Source organism: Lissotriton helveticus, chromosome 7 (assembly GCF_964261635.1).
Source record: "Lissotriton helveticus chromosome 7, aLisHel1.1, whole genome shotgun sequence".
NCBI classification, from domain to species: domain Eukaryota; kingdom Metazoa; phylum Chordata; class Amphibia; order Caudata; family Salamandridae; genus Lissotriton; species Lissotriton helveticus.
Window position 1 is genome coordinate 279,521,588 of NC_136068.1, and position 16,740 is coordinate 279,538,327.

The 16,740-nt window shown below is 43.7% G+C and overlaps 1 protein-coding gene across 1 annotated transcript in view; it reads right to left on the reverse strand.

The window, feature by feature from the left end:
- Window positions 1-1,376: 1,376 nt before the first annotated feature.
- Window positions 1,377-16,740, reverse strand: part of LOC144769042 (protein-glutamine gamma-glutamyltransferase E-like) — a 104,117-nt gene continuing 88,753 nt past the window's right edge. The window contains exons 5-6 of the mRNA XM_078653037.1: window positions 15,382-15,515; window positions 1,377-2,109 (exon numbers count right to left, since the gene is read on the reverse strand). Of these exons, the coding sequence (XP_078509163.1) occupies window positions 1,956-2,109; window positions 15,382-15,515 (288 nt within the window). The 3' untranslated portion in view covers window positions 1,377-1,955. The remainder of the gene's footprint in view (window positions 2,110-15,381; window positions 15,516-16,740) is intronic.

The following is a 16,740-nucleotide window of genomic DNA, read 5'->3' on the forward strand; positions in this document are numbered from 1 at the left end:
ATTTCTGTTCTCAATATTTTTTCACAATATTGTTTTTGTCGATATTTACGCCTGCCAATCTGTTAATAGGTCTGTTATACTCCTAACCATTTACCAGTTGAGAAAACAAACAATATCATTTCAGCTCTTAGCATAAACACGTTGAGTGTGGTATATGCATAAACACTTTGATTTAATTTTATGAAAAACCAAGTTGACTGTATTTTGTGGCCGTGATACGTAAAGAAGCTCATATTGCTTTACTAAAAGTCACTCACTTTTGACACAAGAACTTGGGGGCATATTTACAAGGTGATTGCACCACAGGAACATCACTTTTACTGACGTTCCTGTGACACAATGTCCTACTCCATATTTACAAAGTGAAGTTAAGCCACTTTTTTGGGCTTGACGCCGCTTTGTAAATATGGTACTCTTTCATGCAGTTGTCTGGCGTGCAATGGGTGTTGCTGTGGGTGCTCCACTGCAAAACCCATTGCTTTTTGATACTGCCCCAGATTTACAAGTATCTGTAAATAAATCTGGGACAGTGCCAAAAACTAATGTCATGCAATAGCAGGCATTCAAAATGGCGCGACAAGAAGAAATAATTGTATTTATTTATTTATTTTGCTTTTTCTATATGTGCTGCATTCTGCAGCACCCATAGAAAGAGCAAAACACCATTAATGATTGTTTATGTGCAGGAAGGTATCCCTTCCTGCACATAAACAATCATAAAATAATGACGACTTGCTACTTCTATGTGTGCAGAACGCAGCACACATAGAAGTAGCAAATAGCCATTTCTAAATTGTTTATGTTCAGGAAGGGGCACCTTCCTACACATAAACTATAATTCACTACAATGCAGGTACCTTTGCACTATGGCACAAGGGTGTCTGTGTGGGCGCTAGGATGTAACTTTTAGCACCAGTGCTAGAGAAAAAACAGGAGTGCGCTGCAAAATTTGCCAGAGCTCCGCACTCCTTCATTTCCTTGCAAAAATTCCTCTTGGTTCTCACATCACCTGCATTAAAATGCTGAAATGACGATATTAGAATTAAGGTGTCTCTGCCGTTCTACAGTTGCAGCAATTGAGGTATCCAGCTCTAGGAAAACAAAATTCTTCTTCTTCTTCTTCTTCTTCTTCTTCTTATTATTATTATTATATTATTATTATTATTAATAGTATTATTAATATTAATATTGCTATGGTGAATTAGTAGAACTGTGGTTCGACTTTTAATAATGGAACAACACAAGTAGGTCCCCTAAGCTTTCAGACTTTTCTCACGTTCCTACAAACATGTAGAGAGACCAGGTGTAAGCCATTTGAATTAAATATTCAGAACTTCAAACAGATTGCAAAATAAGTTTTATTGAAACTAAAAACCAATACGAATGGCACTTGCTGCAAGCTGTATAAGACACATCAGTTAAGACTATGCAAGTTTATGTAAAGATATACTGAAAAAAAATTGAGGCAACACGTTCATTTTAAAAGCAACTATAAATGAAAGGTAAATGTTTACATACGCAACAACAGTGGGTTGGCAATGAGCGGATGATGATATGCTGCAATTTGAGTCTTCCATTTAATTCTTTATTGCATTTGCAATAGAGTGTCGACATGCTGAAACTTACATTTTCCCAAGAGCTACCTATTTGGCTGGTATAACAGTATATATGGGCTGAATGATGTCTATTGCTTTCCTACCAATTATTATTTTCTTAGTTACTTTTGCAGTTACAGGAATAGGACAGACAGGAAAGGTACATTTTCTGGTTGCCCTTCATGCATGTCCTCTTGGACTACTCCAAACGGCATCTCCCCAGTGACAATTGGCTAGTGAACATTGAAATCATGACTAGAAATTGATCACAGCAAAAACGAATAGCAAATGTGTATAGCACATTCATGAAATATCATAAAATGTGTGCATTCTGCGTTACTGAATGAGATGCTGTAGGTATCATGAATTCTGAGCCACATCAACATTCTGGAATCCCTTGACTTTCGAAAATTGATCACACACCAGGTTGGCCAGCAGTTGCCGGGTTCCCTTTGTGAATGGAGTGATTTCTACAGGAATCTTCATCATCTCATGTGGCTTCATATCTTTTACCCTGTGTTCAAGGAAGACAAACCAAAAGTATATTGATGAGACTGTATCTTAGTAAATGACTCTCTATTGTGGTGTAGTAGGTGGATATAACAGAGTGGAAATAGTTTGGTAGGAATAAGTTGTGGTCAAGTTCAAGTGATCAATCGCAGATGTTCATAATTTTATGTTTTAAAATACACAATTAAAACTCACACCTCCCAACTCATTGAGGAACCAGACACATTCCCATAGAAGAGAAGGCTCCAGGAAGAGTACCTGAATGGTAAAGCACCATTAAAATAAAAACAAATCAAAACAAAAACAGAATGATGACAACAAAAACCTAATCAAGGAGACAATTTTATGTGATATATGCACACTTCCATGCAGCGCCAAGGCCACAGCAAAAAACAGAAACACCCCCAGTCCTCATTTACACCATGTAATGATTTCTAGATGTCACCCGAGGACCAGCCACTACTACCAACTCAGTGGTTAATTTGTAAAAAAAAATAAGTGCCGGGGCTCTGGTCAGGAAGCAGCTTGCACTAGACCATTTTTCCTATTAGCACGGTCTTAAACAGAACTAACTACTAACCATTAAAGTGGGGAGAGAATGTAGCGTAATGGCCAAAACTGCCAACTTTGGAGCTGGGTAACCAGGTTTGAGTCTCAGCATCGGTTCAACATCCTGTGACTCTGGGCAAATCACTTCATCTCCCCGTGCCTACCATAAATGTCTCCTTCGCTGGTGCTCATGAAAAGGGCCGATGTTGATGATTAAGTGTTGGTGCTGAGCACCGGAAACCACCGGCTCAAATTAAGCACTGTACCAACTACCTCTGCTGTGTAGAGCATGGAATCCATACAGAGTACAACATAACAAGCATGGCAGCGTGCTTTACATACACCTTGTACTTTCTCCGAGTATAGGATGGTACAATGAGGTTAAATTTCAATGGTGTTGCACTTACATGTAGGTTCTAATGAACAAGCTAGTGCAGGATTTGGGTAGTTTGGGGTTATGTGGGGCTGTTTGTGAATTCCAGGGCGCAAGTCTTTCTGAAACCTACACACACAGAGAATACAGAATACACCACAAATGTGCATTGTGAACAAGTAAAAAAACAAATTGTCCAGTGGAGATGCAAAAGGAAAAAATACTTTTTTTCAGCCATAAAAATTTGTAAGTCGGTTGTTGAATAGCATGTATTGAAGCACAACTTCGGATATGAAATTTTAACTAACAGTCAAAAAGGCAAAAATAGCAAGCTTAAGGCAATCCAGAAACAGTTTGGTTATTATTAAAGTGTGCTATTTACACCTCCGCATTGCAGGCAGAGATTCTGGTTTTAAGGTGGCATTGGAAATTAGTGAAAAATATATTTAAATTATTTTCATTTTGATAGTGTGTACTTTTAAAAGATAATATACTGACAATTACTTTTCATGATAGAAGTAGAATTGTTCCCTCGCGCATACATTTCTTATCCGTTTTAATGAATTCTGTTGTAGAAGGCAAACTTTTCCAACTAGGCTACCATAAAGCATGCAACAAATTCTTAAAAAACGTGGCCATTGAGACAATGTACAAACCATTCAACAAAGGAATCCAAAGAAAGCTATAAAATCATCTAAAAAACACTCTGTAAATGCCTCATGTTGCATTACTGAGAGCAATTTAAGAAATACCACTTTTAAAACACATTTCAGAGGAGGCCAGTCATAAAGAGACAAGAAAGGAGTTTCGTATTTGAGAGGCTAATAAAAGGACTTCTCCTGACAACTCAATGTGTCAGTTAGGTAAGGTAGAAACCTCACAACCCAAGTCTTACAAACTCGGTAGCCTCACAACCCAAGTCTTACAAACTCAGTAGCCACATTTATATTGGTCTCGGGATTTGACGGAGAGCAAGCGTAAGGCTCTTAAATAGTAGCGATCCTATCAGAACTTTTAGTCACACTAGCTAGGTGAGGGGCAGAATCCTTTGATAGAAAATTTGGGGGAACAGTGTGCTCTTAGAGAGGACATGAAACATTTCTTCTGTTCACATTGAAGAAAAACAAGGCGTGTACAACCTGTCAGAGAGAAGGAGAAATTGGCCTATTTTAGTAGTAATAACTTATGTGGGCGCTTCAGGAAAGTTGAAAGTCCAGGACAAAGGCTATCACCTTATGTTAAGGCCGTACTTTTAGAGCGCACGGCTACCCAAAGGGGTGTCCCGGCGCTTTGGCAAAGAGACCTGAAACCTGCAAACACAGAGGCAGCAGCACCACAGTCGCAGTGATTACGCGGAAAAGAGCATGGTCTTCAGCTCTTTTCTAAAAGCCAGGAGACTCTCGGCTTTGCGTAGGGAGAGAGGGAGCTAGTTCCAACAGCGAGCTGCCACAAATTGAAAGGACCGTTCTCCCATCCGGACACGTTTGGCCGTGGGCACCTCCAATTTAGCCAAATCGGCAGATCGCAACACCCTCCGCGGCACATAGAAAGCGATCCGCTTTCTAATGTAATTAGGACCGATAGAGTGAAGGGCTTTGAAGGCCAGCATAAGAATTTTAAACCTGATTCTTTTAGAAATAGGCAACCAATGCAACCTATTCAGAAGCATTTGGGTGCTGGCTCTCCAAGGCAGGCCAAAGATGGCTCTGGCTGCCGAATTTTGGACAATTTGCAGTCTGGCTAGGAAATACCTAGGCAGACCCGCAAAAAGCGCATTAGCGTAATCTAACCTAGATCCCACTAGCGCCTGGACTACTGTCTTCCAGTATTGTAGGGAGAGCAAAGGAAGAAACTTCCTCAACATCTTGAGGATGCCAAAACATTTCCCGGATATCCCCATAATGTGGGGGCGGAAGGAGAGATCATCATCAAACACCACTCCCAGATTTTTCACTTGGGAAGATGATTTCTCAGGGGGGAACATATCCTGGGGCCACCAGGACTTCCAGCCCGGGTCAGGGGCACAGCCAAAGAAAAGCAGCTCAGACTTATCCGAGTTGCATTTCAGGCTGTGCCGCTGAAACCACGCAAAGACTGCACTCAGACAGTCTTTAATCCTGTCGCCGTCAAAAGCCTCTTCTTTGCTGCATGTGAACAGAAGCTGGGTGTCATCAGCGTATGAGATGACCCGGGCCCCATAAGCCTCCGCTACCACCGCCAGAGGGGCCATATAGATATTAAATATGGTGGGGCTCAGAATGGACCCTTGTGGAACCCCAACCTCTAGCGATGGCATTTCAGCGGAGAACGGAGGAGCCCAGATCACCTGTCGGCGGCCCGATAAAAAGGATTGAAACCAATCCAACACCGTCCCCCGCAAACCGATCTCCCTGAGTCTTAAAAGGAGACCCGCATGAGGGACGGTGTCGAAAGCCGCCGACAAGTCCAACAAGACTAACATAGCCTTACCCCCTAGATCGAGCGTCTCCCTGATGGCGTTGGTCACCTCCACGAGGGCCGTCTCCGTGCTATAGTTCGCACGGAAACCAGATTGAGAGTCATGGAGAATGTTGTTATTCTCAATAAAGGTGGTAAGTGTGTGTTGAACATGCTTCTCAACCACCTTCGCCAGAGCAGGGAGGAGGGAGATCGGTCTATAGTTAGCCAGCAGCAAAGGATCTAACTGAGGCTTTTTGATCAGCGGCAGAATAAGGGCGTGTTTCCAATCCCGAGGCACCACTCCGGAGCTCAGAGACAAATTAAGCAGGGGGTTCAGCAAGCTGTTTACTGCCGGAGCCACCCTGCCCAGACACCTTGCTGGACATACGTCCAGGGGTGAGCCGGATTGAAGCCGGGACAGTAGCTCCAGGGATGTTGCACAAGACAGCCGCGGGAAAACCGATAGTGTGGGCTCAAGTTCTGCCTCTAAGGATGGTACCTGCCCGTTGTCGGCGAGAACATCAGCTGCCCCTAAGGAGTCCACCGGAGGAAAGGAATCCTGAATAGTTTTAATCTTTGTGACAAAAAAGTCAGCAAGCTGTCTAATCCACCCTTCAGTGTGAGAGTGTGAGATAGCTCCTACAGCAGGATCCACAAACTCCTTGACAATTCTAAAGAGTTCCCTACTCGTATTATCCGCTCGGTCTATCCTATGCTCAAGGTATTCCTTTTTGGCTTCAGCAATATTTTTATGGTAATGTTTTATGGCATCACGATACTTTATTTTCTCCACTGGATCGTATTTGCGACGCCAGAGTCGTTCCGCTTTTTTGCAATCTCGGCGCATTATACGTAGAGTGGAAGTAAACCAAGGAGCAGAATCGTGACAGGGAGCGGTTCTCGCTAGCTTCACTGGGGCTAGCTCCACGAATCTAGTTTGCAGCCATTCCTGAACCAAACTCAGATCGGTATCTAAGTTCCCTGTCAGTTTGCATGGCTGTTGACAGAGAACAGCCGATAGCATATCTGCTGTCACTAAATGAAATGCTCTGGATTGACGAGTCACCTCCTTCTGTGTTCTTTGCCTGGGCCTAGTCACATGTGAAATAACAAACTTTATTAAAAAATGGTCAGACCAAAGGACTGGAAGCAACGAAGACACTTCAATCGGTGCCGTAGAAAAAATTAAATCTAGCGTGTGTCCTTTGACGTGGGTAGGGCTATCAATAAAAGGGGCAAGCCCCAGCAATGCAGTTATATCCCGCAGCTTTGACGCATTAGCGTCGGATACAGAGTCCATATGTAAGTTTAGGTCACCCAACAACATACAATGTGCAGAACGCATGCAGGGTACAGAGAGAGCTGCCTGCAAGTCTTCAATAAAAGTACCAATCGGACCAGGTGGTCTATATACAAGAATCCCTGTGCACGTCTGAGAAGACGAGAGACTGAGTGTAAAGCCTAACGCTTCACATCCTGCGATGTTCTCGACAGGAAAAGAGGAACAACCCAAGGCCTTGTCCACTATCAAGGCTACTCCTCCTCCTCTACCCCCTATCCTGTCTTTCCTTAGGATAGTATAATTAGACGGCAGGGCACAGGCAACATCTGGTTCGGAGCCTGCCCCCAACCATGTCTCAGTTAGGAATAGACATGATATATCGGAGTCTGCAAGCAGACTCCAGATATCCGTCGAATGACAAGCCAGGGACCTGGTGTTCAAAAGAGCACAATGATAGTTCTGGGTGGGCGGTGGCCGAACAGGAGTTGGCGAAGCCATAGGGCGCCAACCACAAGCGGGACATCCTTTCCCCAGAAGACGCCCTCCGGGGAATAAACATTTACAACCCAAGGGGAGAGCGCGCATAGATGTCAGCACATCCGCGCTATAAGACAACACCCCAGATGGTCGTGAGCAGCACATACCTTGAGCCAAGATAAGCCCCTGCTGTAAATGAGTCGTAGCCCAGAGTCCCGCCTCGCCCGCCTCCGACACGCTGACGAGCGCAGACGGGCAGGACTCTGGCACGACTCAGGTGCAGGGAGGGCGTGACCGCTGCGCGTCACCGCTGCGCTCTACAGGCGAGCTTTAAATAGCGTCGTCTCGGCGTCCCAGGTGACCTGGACGCTCCAAGATGGCGCTCGCGCTTCTATCCTTAGCCAAGATGGCGCTGACAACCACAACCTCCCAGTAACCCGGACCCGCCAAACAGCGGTGATGTTTCCTCAAATTACAGTGCAGGTAAGGGGCAGCCCACAGTTAAGACCAGGGGAGAAGGCAAAATTAAAATTTAAAGTAAATCCAAAAACGCGGATTATAAAAGTTGCACTTAAGCAGACACGCGCGTGACCAGCGCGACCAGCAGCAAGGCGCCGATGTAATTCTCGGCGTTAGGAGACTCCTTAGTGGGGGGAGTTAAGTCCTCAAAACACCTCCACAGGAACCTTCGCCCATCTCTTTCTTTGGTGAGTCTTAAACATCATTATTGCCAGAAATTCTTGAGGCCCCATTATTTCCTCCTTATTCCATGCATAAGCTACGCCAGTGAATACTATGGGCACTAGGGGGGCTAAGATGGGGACGCGGAAAATGCCAGATGGGGACAAGTAAATGGCACCTTAATCCTCACATGCTGGCATCATGCTTGATTCATTTCTGGCTAGAGTGGTAGGAGATATTGCAAAAGTAATTGGCTTGGTGAAGAGATCTTTGTAACAAGGTGTTTCTTCTCTTTGATCACTGTATGTCTCTAACTTTGAAGCCGCCAGTGACCCATCCAAAGTGTTTGCACTATCTACTGATCAGTCTGAAAGTACGGTCAAAGGCAGTTTCGATTATTGCCAAGTTCCACAAGAGCTCCCTAAGGCTTCTAATCCATCACTGGAAGGAGGCCCATCTGCCAAAAGGAAATTCCATATAAGGACTATTGGATGCTCCAAGGATGGGGCTACTGATAAAGAAAAGTAAAACCTAAAGCGAAAGTGGCTAAAGGAACTGTGGACCACCGTGCCTCATCTTTGCTACCTAGCTGTGCTTGTTTTGGTAATCCTGCAATGCAATATCGGGCCAACTGTTTTAAAAACTAATCTCATTCAAGCCAGTATCCCCCCTTAGCAAAAAAAATTGTGAGCCTAGAATCGCCTGTCTGAAAACTCTCCAGTGCAACCTCCAGATGTAAAACTGTGGCAGAGTCATCGACTAATTATAGCACAGCTGCCCCAGTCCTCACAATTCGAGGGAGCCTTAAAGACAATCAGCTTGCATGTACGTGATGGAAGCTCTGGGTCTACTCTGTCAACTGCCAAAAATGTTATTAATCAAAGCAGTGAAAATATGGATCATAGTGCAAGTAATATGCCACGTAGCTCATGTACTACGATTGCCAATGCCACATGCCTTACTCTCCCTCCCAAATGTAGTCCATATGTTGTGGTCCTGGCCAATAAAAAACGTCTGCTCCTAGCCAAGGTGGAAACTCAAATTAACCTGAAAAAGTTACATCTGCCATTGACTGAAAAAAAATGGACTTTGAATATTCAGAGTATAACAAGAGCTTGTTTGTCTGAAAGGTGGTTCACTCGGTCCCTCATACAAGCAAGTGACTGGGGTCTGGGTGGTTAATAACTTTAGGAACCCGGCTCTTGCTGAGCACCTAATTGTAATGTACTCACATCATGCAAATGGCTTCCTTAGGAACAACTGTATAACTGCTCTACAAATAGGTTAGTTTTATCATCACTTAGCTGAGTTTTGAACAGTGAGGAGTGGATTATCTTCCAGGCAGGGGGTCTCTGAGGTCAGAGCGCTGACTCCATATCTAACTACATCTAATAGATTCAGTGTCCTATCTGGTATGGAGGAACTGGATTGACTTGGGTCTGACGAAATGGAAATGGGGGTGGGGTTGAGGCTAATATTGGCCATGACTCGCCAGACAGAGAGTAACACTCTGTTGTCGTGGGTCCATCTCCTGTGCCTCAGAAGTCCATAGTTTCTTGGAATATGCTGGATTGAACTCTAAACTGGTAGATCCAAATTGGCTCAGCTTTAGTAACAAATATAACGTTGTAATTCTGCAGGAAACTTGGGCAACAGGGGAGTTTACCTGGGTTGGGTATGAATCCTTTATTGTCCCAGCTATCTGTTCTGTTTTAGGGAAATCGCGGCAGGGCTGGAGATCATGGTACAGATGACCAAGCTACTTGCGATTACTCCCCCCTAATATGTAACGATTCGGGGATTCAGATTCCTGTCAAGGGATTTGGCTACTTATGTAGCTGGGTGTGGGGGGTGGAACACCAGTGGTTATAGTGACCATTTGACACCGTTTCCCACCCCATCCTTCTGCGTCGTCTGGAGGAAGCGGGCGTTACCGGCCTTGCTCTCCAGTGGTTCCGTTCCTTCCTTGCCAACCGTTCCTTCAGTGTGGCCGTCCCGCCATACCAGTCCAAACTCCATCCTTTGGCTCTGGGGGTTCCCCAGGGCTCCTCGCTGAGCCCCACGTTATTCAATCTATACGTGAGACCGCTGGCTGAGGTAGTCAGGCAGTGGGGTATGACCATGGTGTCATACGCCGATGACACCCAGCTAGCGGTCACGATCAGCGGGGATGCGGATGCGGATGCCCCCAGATTCCAACAAGGACTTCGGGCGGTCGCAGGCTGGATGACGTCCAACTGTCTCCAGGTGAACGCTAGTAAGACCGAGGTTATGATCTTTGGCAAACAAACGGAACTCTGGGGAGACAGGTGGTGGCCAACGGATCTGGGCCCCACGCCAACCCCGGTCTCTGAGCTAAAAAACTTAGGGGTTTGGCTGGATCCAACTCTTGCCTTCGTCTGTCATACCAAACGCACAGCGGCCTGTTGTTTCGGCATCCTGCGTGGACTTCGTCCCGTGCTTAAGTTCTTTGATGCCACCACTAGGCAACTCGTGATCCAAGCTACAGTGATCTCCAGGCTGGATTACGCCAGTTCCCTTTTTGTGGGCCTGAATCAAGCGGAAATTAGCCGCCTTCAGCGCATTCAGAATGCCGCAGCGAGAGCGGTGGTGGGATTACCTAGATTTTGCTCCACTACTAACACCCTGCGTTCGCTGCACTGGCTTCCGATTGCACAAAGGATTTGGTTTAAGGCCCTCTGTGTTGCCTACAAGATCCTCACGGGATCTTCGGCTACAATCCTTTCCAAGCTCTTGTCTCGATATGTCCCGGTTCGGTCTTTAAGATCTTCAGACCTAGAACTTGCGGTCGTCCCCCGCTTTAAGCGTAGCAGGGCTGGTGGACGCTCTTTTCAAGTCCGCGCTGCAGTGCTATGGAATGCCCTTCCCCCGGCGATTCGCGCCCTTAGGGACCTGTTTTCTTTTCGCCGAGCTGTCAAATACTTTTTGTTCCCTTAGTACTCTGTCTCTTCCGTTTTGTGTTGTTTAGTTGTGTTGTGCTGCTACCTTGTCGGGCGCCGGGACGCTCCTTCGCTGGAGCATCTGTGCGCTTAATAAATACGCATAACATAACATAACAACATAACATAACCTTTAGAAGTGTTTTCAAACTACCCAGCAGGACATCAATCTGCCTTGTTGAAAGAAACTGTCAATTTGGCCAGTAAGTATAAGGGCCCTAGACTATGATGGAGGGGTGTAGATATCTCATCTTTATTAGCTGATGTCGTAAAAGCAAACCTGGGATTGATTATAGACCACCTGCAAACTGAATGTCACACACCACTGAAGGTAATCACCTCCTTCGAAACTTTAAACAATTATATTAAATCCCTTCTTACAACCATGACAAAACATACAGAAACCATGAATCCAGGATAGTTTGACAAGGATTGCAGGTATGCCAATAAAAACCTTAGGTATGCATTAAAGTTCAGGCCCAGAGATCAGAATGCTATAATTGAATCAAGACATTATTATAAGCTTGCCATAAAAAAGCGCAAGATGGTCCTCAAGGAGGAAGCATGGAATGAACTACTAGGCTTCTGTAAAGTGGACCCTCAACATTTTTGGGCTATTGTTAATGATCAGTGGCACTAACAAGTGTGATTGTATGGGCTCAACTATTAGTGACTAGAGCTGGGTTGAGTATATTTATTACTTTGAGGAACATTTTCCCCCAGAGTCTGGTGAGCCAGCTATTTCCTTCCCTCTAACCATTAGGTTTGAGCAAGATGTAATAAAAGCTATCCCCTCTAGTCCTTCAAATAAAGCTCCAGGACCAGATGGGTTTCCCATGGACCTATTTAAAGAAAACATCAACAAGTGGGCCTCTATCTTTCCTGGCACTTTGAATACTGCAGCATCCTGTCTGATTCCAGCTTCCTGGCTGCAGGCCATTATATAACCAATCTTCTAAAATGGTATCAGCCAGGGTCCCCACTGCAATAGGCCACTTTTGCTTCTGGACACTGTTAAGATTGCAGTTTGGGTGATCCTACATAGGATATAGGATTGGGTTAAGCAGAACTGGATTCTTAATAGGGCCCAATATGGATTCAGGGAAGGCTTGAGGGCATAGGAACAGTATGTTAACCTCAGTTTAATAGTGGGTAAACATACAATTGCCATTAAATGCCCGCTATACCTTGCCTTCATGGACCTGAGCAGTGCAATTGATAGAGTCAACCATTCAAAGTTATGGACTATTCTCCAACAGATCAGTATGCCACAGGATTTGGTGGATTTTCTGTGTGCACTCCACTGTGAGGTCTTGGCAAAGGTGAGGTTTGGCATACCTGGGGAATGCACTTCTCTTTTTCCCCTCAGGCGAGATGTTCGTCAAGTGCACGTTCTGGCACCGATTTTAATTTGATTGTAAATTAACAATCTAATCACTTTTCTTGTCACCATCTGTAATGATTTACCCAGGATAAATTGTAACCTATTGGTGGCCCTTTTATATGCTGATGATGTGGTTCTGCTCTCCCGCTCACCAAATGGCCTATGTGCCCTGGCTGATAAATTCATATCCTTTATGGCTAATTTGGATTTAGACACAAATATTGCAAAGTTGCATATTATGGAATGCAGGCTGCAGCGCAGTAAGGTCAGACCCAAATCCATTAAGGAGAGTAACATCACTAAGGTTGGGGAATTTTCCTATCTGGGAGTGACCTTTGATTAACTGTGTTTTGCCCTGTTTATCTGATCGCTGTTCACATTTTAATCGTGCAGTTGGGGCCCTGTTTAATGTATCCAACAAGGTGGGAAGTAAACCAATAGCATCCCTATTAGAAATGTATATACTAAAACGCTTACCTGTTCTTACTTATGGTGAGGGCATCGGGGGGTTTACAGATAGGAGTAGCCTTCAGAGGGGAGAAAACCGCAGTCAGTCCCCAGCATTTCAACATAAAGAATTAGGACTGGCCTATGTGACTGATTTGGTGGGTCTTTCCCTTCTTCTCCTTTGGATCCCTATATGGAGTAACCCTGAGCCACCTTTAAATCAGTAAGTAATTTAGGATCGCCTGTTTTATGATTATGGTCTAAGAATCCCCTGGCTGAAATATATGCAGAATACAGTGGCTACAATGGGTAGACCAGAGCTATTTGTTAAGACATGTGATATCATAAAGGGGTATTGGCAACAATAAAGATCTGTTCATGAGCAGGGTACTGTCCAACAGGGAAGGTAGAGAGGTCATGAGGCCTACTACAGGACTTTTAAATGGTCTGCAAACAACCAAATGCATTGAGCCATATCTCACATGTAATAATAATGTAAGAGAAAGGGCACTGTTGATGAAATTCCGACTAGGGAATATATAAGGTGCTACCTGAGTCACCCTCTTGGCCAATTTGACCTTACATCCATGCTGCTCTGCCCTTGTGATGAATCATCTCCCAGATTCTGAATCATTTCATATTATTCTGTAAATTGTATGAAAGACCTGGCGAAAAATGTTATTGCCAATTCTTAAAAAACAAAGTTTTTGCCAATATAGGCCTGCCCTCTATTTTCTTCGAATGCTCCCTAATCCTGATGTTTGTTATTCAACTGGAGCTTTTCTTAAAAAAGTACTTTATTGGCTGAATTTTATTGTATTCTTTAATATAATCTATTGCTCACCTTTGGATGTATTTTGATAACTGATTTTATTCTGTGTACTTTTATATTTGCTTGCTCTTTTATAATGATATATTTGTAATCAAATAAAGATATTTATTCAATCATTCATTCACTGAAAGGTCCAAATATGTGTCGTCCTGTGTGCATGTGGGACAGAATGAGGGCTAATGCCCAAGAGTTGGGGCAGACATTAAAAGTCAAGTGGTTCAGAGTCATCATGGGCCATTCCTTTTAACAAGAATGAGTAGGAGTTTATCTAGGTATACATGAGAAGTTAAGGCATAAGGGATTGAAGTGGGAGATTGAGGCGGTCTGTAAGAGAACCATATTCAAATATTCAAATAGTGAGAAGAAGGAGAAGACAGGCAGAGTAGAGTTCATATGTGGGACAAGTTTGTTAATTACTGTGGGTGAAATTATCAAAACCAACCTAGCTACTGTGTTTGTCCAGTGCAAGAGAGTTTGGGAAAGTGGCCTTGTTGGCTATCTTTTTTTTTTGGGATACTTGTAAAGCGCACTGTTACTCTACCCGAGTGTCCTGGCACTGTAGACCGCTGGGGAACCCGTCCTGGTTTTCCCTGTGAGATGGTTCCTTTCTGGGTATCTCCAGGGTAAAACCAGGCATCCCCGGCGTCTGTGGGGGGCCGTTGTAGAGATGAGGCAAGCTTAATGCCCAGAGTTACCGAGTGTGTTCCCTGGTTAGAGTAGGCACTGAGGCGAGAATTATCGAGTCCATTGACCCTGGTCCAAGACCCTGCCGTGTCGGGAATTGAACCCTGGTCCCGGGCCGTTCTCTGCTTACAGGTCTGCCGCCTCTAACCAGTGAGCCACACCTCATCTTTTTCTGATGAGCAAACATTTGGGATATAATACAATGTTTGAATGTATCTGGACACGAACAAGTTATAAATGGTTGACTGTAGATTAACTAGATTCTGCACTCAAGCTTGTAGATGAAAGTGAAACTTCTGTGATAGAGGGTTATGAGAATATACCCTGTGAATGTTTATTTCAGCACTGCAATTGGAAGGGCAGCTCATTGAAATAGAGAACAGTCTTGAGGATGATAAACTGTGAAATGCTTTGGTGCCGGATTTAAGCAAAGTTGTGTCTCTATGGAGAGCCATTTCTAGGAAAAAGAATACATTAAATTGATCCCAACTCTGATGACTCCATTGACTTTTTGAGAACCTTGCACAAAAATCTAGCTGGGTGGCGATTTCTGATAATTTGTAACTAAGAGCAAAAACTAAGCTTAATCCTATAAAATGTAAAATTAATGCCCAACTATCAACCGGCCTTGCAGCTTCTACTTGTTCCACACCATGGTAAGCAAACACACAGATATTCTTTATATATAATTGTGAAGGTGCATTGTTATCACTATTGAGTTCCAAGTGCATTTCTTATAGTCTGCTCAGCATTCCTTTCTGCCTCCCAGCAATAAACTCCCTAAATGGAGGTTTTATTGTTGAAAAGGAAAAGAAAAATGTGTTAGGCATAGAGAGTTTTTCTCCTGCAAAGTAAGGGACACTTTTACATTTTCCTTCCCGGGAATATCATGCTTCTTATGGTGACAATACCCCGAATGAAGGTAGGGCAGGCTATTGGCACTGTGACCTGATGGCCCTGTGGCAGTCGCCAGGTTAAGGGTTTCTGAGAGCAGGACGCAGCTATGACTCTGCTTTCCGAAACCCAGTGGCTCCAACACCTCTAAATTTGGTAGGTGAATCATAAATTTGTCACAGCAGAATCACCACCAATCTGTAGCGGATATCCCCCCATGCCAAAATGTTAATTATTGCCCCAATTCTCCAATGGTTGTGTTTCTTCCACTCACTTTATCATAAGTTGCTCTTTCAAGAGGCCACTTCCCTCCAACAGCAATGAACAGTTCTTCCGCACCTCAGAAAGAGGGTTCTGGAAGACGACCTCTACCTTGAATGTCTGTTTAATTACAATTTTTTCTGGTACCTGAAGGGTGAGAGAGATAGAAAAGGTAAAATTACACGTAGGAGTGGTATGCGCCACATTATCAGATGCAAGAGCCATACAACAGTATAATTCAAATGGAACACTTTGTGCCTATTTGGGCCATTCACTTCTACATTTCTTGTGATACTTTCTCAACAAAGTTTGATTACAAGATGTAGCCCAGTCCCCAAGTGTGCTGCTTTTCTGCAAAATGCCCCTTTTGAATTTTGACATGAGTGATCCATCTACATTTACCTCTAAACCATCATATCCCTCATGTATTATCATGTAAATTTGCATATATCAGTTTTCCAACTCTGTCTCTTACTCACTGTTGGATGTATGATGTTACAACACAAACTATTACAACGGATATCTTTGCCACATGGTTTTTACAATGCAACCTCCATTACAGCTCATGCCATTACAACGCATTTTGTATTGACTGTGTTGTACGGGCATTGCCTTGCAATGCCTGTGTTGTAATGGATGTTTCACCTCACTGTTATATTCATATTTCTACGAACGCATATTATATTTCATATTGCTGATTGAAGTAGTTGTTGAGACCAATCAAGCACTGTGCTGTTTTATGCCGTAAACAGTAGAAGGTAAAAGTAGAACAGTCAGTGCAAAAATGCACAAATGATCATGAGCTGACAGGCCACATACAATTATACTGGTTATAACTGGAATTAACTAACCATCGAAGGATGAAAGGATTTATAACATTTTCTGTTGAACAGGAATAGGAGATGTCTGAAAGACGCCTTTGCAAGAGCCAAGGACTACCACAAGCAAACTTTGAGATCCAAGTTTAGGAAAACATAACAGGGACATTTGAAGGTTAAGATTATGATATGTTAAAATTTGTTATAGAGTGCACGTACACCGATTGGTTTCTTGGCGCTGTTCTAGGAAATGCTGAAGCCCTCATTGATTTAGTCCTATGGCTGAGTGAATAACCATGTCTTGAGAAGCTTAGATACCTATGTAAGGACAGACATCGCAGAAACTATCACAGGCTAAGCCTAAAGCTTAGAGAAACGAGGGACTGTTACTCGAAGCAAGTTATCACACTTTGAAAAAGGACATGCCATAATTTAATGTGAACCATCTACTCACATATATAGTAAAGTGGTTTTCTGATGGTCGTGATGACTCTAGAAATCTAAATCTACACAAAACTCTGTCCAGTGCAGTCTTTCAATATAGTAATTGTGAA